The sequence below is a fragment of the Priapulus caudatus genome, unplaced genomic scaffold (assembly GCF_000485595.1).
Source record: "Priapulus caudatus unplaced genomic scaffold, Priapulus_caudatus-5.0.1 Scaffold523, whole genome shotgun sequence".
Taxonomy (NCBI): Eukaryota; Metazoa; Priapulida; class Priapulimorpha; order Priapulimorphida; family Priapulidae; genus Priapulus; species Priapulus caudatus.
The window spans coordinates 6473-17008 of record NW_014577584.1 but is presented as its reverse complement, the minus strand read 5'-3'; the positions used below and the strand labels follow the sequence as shown (position 1 = coordinate 17008).

The following is a 10536-nucleotide window of genomic DNA, read 5'->3' as shown; positions in this document are numbered from 1 at the left end:
AGTGTATAATATAGATATCGACATTATACACTCCTGATATGAATACAGTATAAGATAAAAAGAGATACTAAGTATAGGAATGAAGTAAGATTTAATCCGGTTTAACGATAAGTTCAAAGAGATTAGATACGATACGATATGATAGAATATGAAAATATGATTAGAGTAGATAAGATAACACCATCAAATACTAGTAATGTAAAATAAACTTCTACTTCATAATGTGTATTTAACGTACGTGATAAAAGTTGAGATGACACGAGACGGTTAATATATAGACGAATGATTTGCTGTGATGTCGTCCACGGTAAAATTTGGAATACTGTATATATTCTATATATCGATGTTCAAGAAGTAATTGTATAATAAAATATCAAATTTGATGGAAGGCTATGAGTCATGCAAGTATATTACATGGTGAGTTGAAGGGTGAAGGTGAATGTATATGCTAAAGATTCAGCATGTTCAATACAGTTTCGTATGCTTTATGAGTAAAATGCCATGCACACGCCATTAATGGGAATCGGGACCGGACCGCTAATTTCCTTACCTCTGAGATGATTGATGCACGCTCGCCAGTTTTATACAGAGAGATGTAGAATGGCAAGGCTATGTCGGTTATGAATTCTATAGGAACCTGTCGTACGGGTGAAGGCGACACATCTCAAGGTTACACGTATAGCTGTTGTCAGTGTAGGTACTCTGGCGATGTCTATTTTCAGTTTATGTGAAGGCGTATGCTATGGTAAGCCAAACCTCATGTGGAAGAGGCATGGGATTTTACATGCTGTGTGCATAAATAGAGCAGCGATGTGACGTTTAATTAATTCATAGTAATTACCATGAATTCTAGGTGAAGCGGTTGCATAATTATTTTTCTACCCCTTCTTCCTACGCGCAATGCATAACACTTTTGACTAATAACAAGATATTAATTATTATGTCCCCACAGGCGATAAAGCCAGGCATGAATTCCACGACAAATATATCTGTCCAGTTGATGAATGTTCACCGTAAATAAAGACTTTTTAACGCGTCACCTTTCGTGACCTTCGCGTTTTTAAGCAATAATCAAGCATTCGGCAATTTCAGGATTTCTCGATTGAAAAACGATGCTCATAATAAACCAATAGATTAGGCTATAACATGACAAGCTACATTAACCCTGATATAAAAGAACGACGATAGCAAGCACATTCTTTACAAATCAGGGTACGTGCGTTTATTCGCCTGCGCGTATGTGCGTGTGTGCGTGCGTGCGTGCGTGCGTGTGATTGCATGCATTCATGCATGCATGCGTGCATGCGTGTGTGCGCTCGCGTACTCGAATGTAATATCCATGTTATGGCCATGACCAACCCTGATCCTTCGCAGTCATCCTCAAATTTATAGTGGCATCCCCGACACGTATCAATGAAGATTTCTTTTTGTTATGTAAGTTGAACCTGCGTGTTCAAACCAGGGGCGGTTTCACGAAGTGTACTTAAAGTATTGAATTGGATTAAATCACTAAGTACATGATTAATTCGTCGTACTATTAAATTGAAGTGACTGTTTCACGAGAAGCGTACTTAACTTTATAATCATGATTAAGATTAATCACAATATTTAATTCTTACTCGGAGCATGATTATAATCACACTAATCATAATTACGTTGCTAGTACTAGTAGGTTAGTTGAAGTAGGTAGCTACTTAGTATATTAAGTACGCTGCAGATTTTTTAAATTTGGAAAATTTGTACTTCACATTTTTTCCAAGAAAATTTAAATTATCCTAAGATTTGTGTACTCTTTCAACATTATGTTACAAATTAATTCATTTTCATGTAGCCCGACATTGAGATATTTTTGGGTTCGTTCTGCGTCGCCATATTAATTACCATATAATTTGTTTTAGACTGGTACTCGCCTCCCACCTCGATTACTCATTCCCATCGAGTAACAAACCGAGAGAGTGGGAGCGCAGGTACCAGTCTATTCTTTTGAAGGTTCGGCCTAATTATGTGCATTAGTTAAATAGTACTTAATCGCTTTCGTAAACAAGATTTTGAGTACATGATTAACTAATCATAATTAAGGAAGTTAAGAATGATTAGTGATTTAATCAATACTAATTAGTACGCTTTCAGTGAAACCGGCGCCCTGATGGCCTATTACAGACTACAGAGGAGACACGACGTACTCTGTTACAGCTGCCGACAACCGACTATGGGGGGGTGATGATAAACCGGACCCGGACCCGGAAACTGCATAAACAACCGAACCGGACCCCGGACCCGGACCCGGAAAACCCTGACATAAAATCCGGGACCCGGGACCCGCGGACCCGCGACCCGGACCCGGCTCGTGAATAATAAACCCGGACCGGGACCAGAAACCTCGAGCCAGCGTGGACGGCGGCGGCTTTTGATGTACACGTCGATGATCGGGCCTGCGTTAGCACGCGCGCCACACCATCACATACAACACACACCTTGCAGCGCAAATTAAACGCGTGAATAAAACCGGACCGGAAAGCTGCAAAATAAACAAAAGAATATAAGAAAAAAATAAAACAACCCGGACGCGCAGCCGGACCTACACACACACACAGACACACACCAACACACACACACACCACCCACACACACACAGCCCAACACACAACACACACACGCACACACACACACCACAACCACACACACACAACCAGCACACAACACAGCACATGACAGCCAAAACACGCGCGACGACGCACACAGAAACGCACGCGCGCACACGCACGGAGCGCAACCACCGGCCGCGCACAGAAAACTAGCACACACAACACCGCAAAAACGCACGACACAGACACACGCCACACAACACGCAAAGAGCACGTGCGCACGCACGCACGCACGCACGTTCACGCGCACACGCCGAACACACACACACACACACGCAACGCACGTACACGCACGACACAGACACACACACCACACCACACACCACACACACACACACAAACACACACATTATTGCGATCTAGTGGCCGAATTTCGTGCGAAAAAAAAAAATCCAAAAAAGACATTTCTAGAGACGGAATTAGTGCAACGGTGAAAGCATTACAACTTATCACTGGCAAATAGACAGCGTAGGAGGGGTTGATGCTGAATGATATGGGTTTTAGTGGAATTATCATGAAAATTCTGGTTGTTATCACTGTCTCTGACGTCATCGTGGACGTCAGCCTGCTGCTCACTACACGTGTACGCGGGCAATCAAACGTCTAAAAAATTCACATGTACCGCTATATGGAGAATGAAGCATATACAGAGGGTGGCACATAGGTGTTAGCCTCGAATCAAGACGAATATGAAAATGGTTAAAATGTTTGCCTAAAACTTCGAGGAGTACATACGACGTCATTATACGACGATAATATACGACGTTAATTAATATATATCTTATTTATCATATATATATTATATCTAATATCTAATATAGTATATTTATATATATATATATATATTATATTATATATATATATTATATCAAGAGCTAATAAATACCATAATAAATACTAATAAAGGAGTTTATTAGCTCTTGATATATATATATATATATAATATCATAATATATATAATTATATATATATATTACTGCAACATTGCTGCAAGCGTGCAATGCGCGGCGAAGTATGATTCTTGTATGACATCGGAGGTGAAGAGGTATACGCGAGGACGATATATATCCCTGACACGTCGAATCGCGCAGAAGAACCTTAAAATTAGGCCCACTTTAGATGAAACCACTGAAAACAAAATGCGTTCAGATGTTCTTGTAAAGGTTGCAATACTATTAGGTTTGTGAATTGAGAGCTCGCGCACGCCTAGCATGCTTGCGATATATATACTCTGGGGGACTACAGACACCTTTATACCATAATTTTACATTCTGTTACAACATAAATTATCTCCGCGCGCGTAGAAAACATCGTTCTTTGATGCATCTACACGATATTTTCTGGCCTTGCGTTCAGCTATAAGGAATTCAGCCGGGCGGTTTCTCGCGGTTCGCCACGAACTGTGTCGTTACCACAGCATTTACTGAGTCGCACCTACTCAGTCACGCTCGACTACCTAACGTCTCCGAAATAGCAGTTCTATAAACAGGATGTCAGTACTTTATTGGTTCCACGTAGTCAGGTATCCGGGAAATGCCCCGAAGAACGTATAAATAGCCAGCGAGGGCGCCGACACAACTAAACCGCCTGCGAACAGAGCGACAACCACAGCTATCAGCAGTTAAAGAGAAAGGTAGAGAGTAGAAAGTTTGATAGGTAGACAGACAGACAGACAGATAGATAGATAGAGTGGATGCATCTTTAGTGTTGCCTATGGCAAAGATACGAGACATTCGCCTATCGGCGCTGCTGCTGTTATGTATGTTGGGCGCTGCCGCCGCTGACGATTTCACCGTGTCCGCACCCACGACGCTCTCCCGCCTGCTCATCACCACGCTACGATGTACCGTAAGTATCAATAACCTTCACGACGAGCTCAAAATCGAGAAGATAATGTAACGATTATAAGTGAGATCATATATGATCATGAGTGTATAATATAGATATCTACATTATACACTCCTGATATGAATACAGTATAAGATCAAACGAAATACTAAGTAGGGATGAAGTAAGATTTAATCCCGTTTAACGATAAGTATAAAGAGTTTAACTACGTTTACGATTAGATAGGATACGATATGATAGAATATGATAATATGATTAGAGTAGATAAGATAACACCATCAAATACTATAGTAATGTAAAATAAACTGCTACTTCAAAATGTGTATTTAACGTACGTGATAAAAGTTGAAATGACACGAGACGGTTAATATATAGACGAATGATTTGCTGTGATGTCGTCCACAGTAAATTTGGAATACTGTGTAATATTCTATATATCGATCTGCAAGAAGTAATTGTATAATAAAATATCAAATTTGCTGCACGGCTATAAGCCATGCAGGCATATTACATGGTGAGTTGAAGGGTGAAGGTGAATGTATATGCTAAAGATTCAGCATGTTCAATACAGTTTCGTATGCTTTATGAGTAAAATGCCATGCACACGACATTAATGGGAATCGGGACCGGACCGCTAAATTCCTTAGCTCTGAGATGATTGATGCACGCTCGCCAGTTTTATACAGAGAGATTGTAGAATGGCAAGGCCATGTCGGCTATGAATTTTATAGGAACCTGCCTTACGGGTGAAGGCGACACATCTCAAGGTTACACGTATAGCTGTTGTCAGTGTAGGTACTCTGGCGATGTCTATTTTCAGTTTATGTGAAGGCGTAGGTTATGGTAAGCCTGACCTAATGTGGAAGATGCGTGGAATTTTACATGCTGTGTGCATAAATAGAGCGATGTAACGTTTTAATTAATGCACTAGTAAATTACCATGAATTCTAGGTGAAGCGGCTGCATAATTATTTTTCTACCCCATTCTTCCTACGCGCAATGCATTTCACTTTTGACTAAAAATAAAGTATTTAAATTATTGAGTCCCAATAGGCGATAGAGCCAAGCTTGAATTCCATGACAAATATATCTGTCCAGTTGATGAATGTTCACCGTAAATAAAGACTGTTTAACGCGTCACCTTTCGTGCCCTTCGCGTTTTTAAGCAATAATCAAGCATTCGGCAATTTCAGGATTTCTCGATTGAAAAACGATGTCATTAATAAACAATAGATTAGGCTATAACATTGACAAGCTACATTAATCCTGATATAAAAGAACGACGATAGCAAGCACATTCTTTCAAATCAGGGTACGTGCGTTTATTCGCCTGCGCGTATGTGCGTGCGTGCGTGCGTGTGTGTGATTGCATGCATTCATGCGTGTGCGCTCGCGTACTCGAATGTAATATCCATGTTATGGCCATGACTAACCCTGATCCTTCGCAGTCCTCCTCCAATTTAAAGTGGAATCACCGACACGTATCAATGGAGGTTTCTTTTTGTTATGTAAGTTGACCTGCTGTTAAACACAAGATGCCTATTACAGACTACAGAGACACGAACGTACTTGTACAGCTCCGACAACCGACTATGGGGCCCTACCGGTCAGCGTTTCCGGACCACAGCCGAGCTACATGTTTACTGTATCGGAGGTAAGAAAATAGTATACGATCAGACAAAATTGAAGAAAAAAATCGAATGAAACAAAATTTCAGGCGAACTGCAGCTTACGTGAATTGTGGACTATGGGAAAACGTTGCCTTGTTCGATTTATTTGTGGAAATTGCTAGCAGCAGTTATGGTCAGATGTCATATGATAACGATGGCAACGATGCTGATATTACGACATCGGGCTGATAACGGTTGTATTAATTAAGATAATAATGATGAGAAGAATAGGAATATGATGACAATGATTAGAATGATAAAAGACTTAGACGTAGAAAAGGGAGCTAGGGTTGTGGGGAAGGAGCGGGCTGAGGATCAGAAGGAGCAAGAGCAGTATGGTGATGAGGATATGAAGAGGAAGACGAAGAAGGGGCGAGGAAGAAGAAATGCGGCGATCCGCACTAGAGCCGCATTAAGTCGTTGCATCTGCTTCAGCCGCGGGAGGTCGGCATGGAAACAACGCGCTGCTGTTCGGCGCCACCGTCAACCACATCACCGAGGAGCCGATTGATGAGCCGAGGCGCAGGACAGAGTTCAACAGCGGGGAGCTGGACGCCTTCGACGCCGAGAAGGACGACGCGCTCAGCAAGCTCGCCTCTGGACGGTTCAGCTCGCCATTCGTATCGGTAAGGCCGCCATGTTTGCGTCTACTGGGCGTTGTCACTGTGACGAAAATACGTATATACGGGATTGCTTTGCTCAGGAAGTCGCTTCTGGAGATGGGGGGTCCGCTCGCTATTCGTATCGTTCAGGCCGCCATGTTTGCGTCTATTAGGCGTTGTCAATGTGGTGAAAATTCGGGATTGCTTTTCTCAGGAGCTAGTACTCGCTAGGTGGCGTCTGACCACGCGTGTGGGGAACGGCCATTTTCGTTGGGTATCTATCGCCATGAGCTTGGCGCACAGATCTACTTCTATAACAGAGAGCGCCCCTGCTTAGGCACCAGTTCCTCCAAAGTATAGAATAATATGTCTCTAAATTAAGCATATGGAGACTATACGCTTGTGCTTAGGCTATATGCTAAAAGTAGAACCCAAGGGTGATCTAGGGCTAGCTCGTTCTTACGCCGGCATTGAATGTGAGCGCACGTTTTACAGGCGAGAAGGAAGAGACAGATCGACCCCAGCGACCCCTACCCGGTCGACGAACAATTCCAGGATCCATGGAAGTTCGTGCAGGGAAACGACGGCACGATCCTCGAAGTTCGCTTCATGTCTTCCGACACTGACGAGGAGGCTCGCAACTTCAAGCGAGCTCTGACGTCAGCCTTCCAGAGTCAGTTCAACCCACAGGCCAGTCAGAAGGAGACGACCGACATCACCGGCAAGCACTTTGCAACTTTCAGGTGCGTTTTGGTTCGTTGATGTCGAAGCCATCCATAATAATGGTTTATGCATGCGTGCGTAAGATTATACGTATGATCAAAAGTATGTAGACATCGCGATGGGCGCGAAACGTGTACACGATACATAACCGGTAAAACGTAATGAGGACGAATAAGATCCGTGCAACTTCACTTTGATGCGGCATTGAGATCGGGTCGCGTGATATTTTGCGTTTTGCAAAGCAACACCTAGACGTTGATTAATCATCTATATATGTTCTGTAGTTGAGAAGACAAATCGTCGCTTAGCTACAGGCCCATACCCAGAACGGTCATACGATGTGGGCTTGCTGTTTACGCGAAGTGGTCTTAAAATTCCCATCAGAAATGAATGAGTGGTTTCATTCCAAGACAGGAGCCGGGCTAACACACCACACGTTGTTTTTATTACACAGCTTCTCGACCCCTACAAGTTCGACGTCCGTTGTTAGCAAGACCTACAGCAACAGCGACTTCACACAGTTCGCAGCGCCATCTGCCGCACACGACAAAGACTCTGTCGACATCAACGGAGCGGAGAGCGAGACGTTTAGCGACGGTGTCCTGTTTCAATCGAGTAAGCATTCAATTTACGGGCCACCACTTTACTACACTACACGCCACACGCGTGCGTGTGTGCGCTGCGGGCGCGCGTGTGTGTACGTGTGTGTGTGCGCGCGTATGCCTCATTATCAATGAACATCGTACGCAATCTCGCGTGCCGTTTTAGAGAATTATCGGTTCATTGATTCTATATCTCATCATTGATCTACATATATCTACGGGGGCAAGCAAAAACGCTCTGAGGGTTCACATGTACCGTTATATGGAGTGCGCGCCCTTCCTGGTCGGCGCAGACGTCGCCCACCCTGATAACGTCATCGATCACGCGATCGCTCATCGTTTCGCCAAGGTTACCGATCGACTGCAGTAGATCGACGACGCTCTCCTCGTCGCTGCACCGCGCATCGTCGACGTTCTGACCCGAGCCGCGCTGGTCAAGGATGTCCGTCACGACAGCTCGGGCGCCTTCGGTCACTGTCGTGCGGCTGGCGACGGACGCCCCCCCCCGCCCCCCCTCCCCCGCCCCCCCCATGTTGACGAGTACGTTTGGCACAAGACTCGGCTCGCCAGTCGTCAGCAGGCGGGCGAGGAAGTAGGTGGCGCGGTCGCTGGCACGCGGCATACCGCGAGTAGTTCAAAGAGATCGGCTTCTGATTGTCGCTGAGCGGTGACGTGACGGCGCAAGACCAGTGAGATGAGTCTCTCTGCTGCATCACCGCCACCTACCGACAGCACCTGATAGAGCGCGTAGCAGATGTCCCAGTCAGCTGAACACTCGTGCTGATCAATCTGTTGACAAAAATTAATAATGAAAAATAACCGTAGTATCATGATAATAAAATAGCCTTTTGTTTATATACTTTCAATAATTTATTGTTCATACTATCATATATTTATTATTAAGTGTCATGGTAACTCACCTGTCCGACATACATCGCTACTTCGTTGCTTAGCGAATCGCGTTTATCCCTGAATATTAAGCTCGTTCTCATGCGGACCGTGTCCTTCAGGGTCATCGACTGTGGACAGCAACAAACACAAAAGCTACAGTGCCAGTGCATATCGCGCTTAGTGACAATTTATGAGAGGTTATGATTGGTTGGTGACGATTATTGTACGAGACGGGTACCGAACAAAATCGCGTTTCCCTATAAGATTCCGGGATGGATAGAAGACAGTCACATCCCTCCCACCAGCATGGTATTCACGTAAGGCTATTTCTAGCCAAGACCCCTAGATAGCGAGCGATTCGGTTTACTTTTTTACTACTTTATTTCCATATAATTATACGCCCGTACGCTCGAAAACGAAAAGCTCGTCTTACGAGCGGCTTCATATAGCGCCAGAAAAAGAGCGAAAGGTTCGCTAGAGAGGGTCGAGGGAAGACGAGCCTATACGTGGACCCAGGAGCGAGAGGGTCGCGTATGATGAGAAGCACAGCTCACGTTTTTCTTCTGATCTTGATCGAATGAAGCTTGTCAGGATGTCATGTACTTTTCCAACCGAACCAATCAGCGTCTCGTACCTTATTCGTCTGCCAGAATCTGTACCAAGGAGAACAGTAGCCTGTTTATACATGCAATTATATATATATTAATTATGTATCTTTATTATTTTTTGTTATTTGAAATTATTGTGTAAAATCACACATATTACATGTGTGATTACTTTATACTATATTTCTATTAACAAATAAACCAAACGATGTCGTCTATTACAGAACCTCACGTAGCACGCACCTTTGTCATACTCTGCCATGAGGCCACTGCTGACATACTCCACTTCGTTGTCGTCGCTGAAGGGGTTATCTTCGGGGTCATCCAGTGACCTCTTGCGGCGAGTTTGCAGCGACATCGTATAGGTGACTTGAGTGGTGAGGTCCTGCGCGATGTCAACATCAGGTTCCCGTAGCAACGGGTCGTCGTCGGTTGGGTCGGTTTGGGAGGATCCGCTGGCCGAGAACGAGGCGAACCTTGAGCTACCCGAATCGTGCGAATCTAGCCGTTATCGTACCAGCTGTAACGTAGAAAGAGAGCGATGAATGAGCGACTGGTAAAATTTGAGTTCCTTTGCGATTTTCAACGACGAGGAATGTCGATCCTTGCAAAGCAGAATCAAAATTGAGTGATCTTATTACACTGCGCGCAAGACAATTTTAACAAAACAATATAGACAGAATATAAGCAAACATATCGAACATGCGAGATATTTAGCTATCATGCCACAGTTAGGTCATTATCTATCAGGCGGCATGGACTGACTCTACGCTGAGGGGCGTTATGCTATTCATTGCACTATTCCTCGTACGTGCTGCTAAACAGGTACGCAATTATATTAAGGATACTCACCACGTTGTGCATGAAATTTGATCGATTTTTGCGTTTTCAACTTTTATTCGATGCGCACTACACTATGTGCCCACCTGTGATACATGCTCATTTCTCAC

General features: G+C 43.9%; 2 protein-coding genes across 2 annotated transcripts in view; both read left to right on the top strand.

Annotated features, from left to right (window-relative positions):
- Positions 1-10536, top strand: part of LOC106811281 — a 19109-nt gene that overhangs the window by 6360 nt on the left and 2213 nt on the right. The gene's annotated exons all lie outside the window — the stretch shown is intronic.
- LOC106811282 lies at positions 4215-8240 on the top strand. Its single transcript, XM_014814850.1, has 5 exons — positions 4215-4493; positions 6042-6147; positions 6599-6789; positions 7261-7508; positions 7943-8240. Exons 1-5 carry the CDS (start codon positions 4359-4361, stop codon positions 8223-8225), a joined length of 963 nt encoding a protein of 320 aa, XP_014670336.1. The 5' UTR covers positions 4215-4358; the 3' UTR covers positions 8226-8240.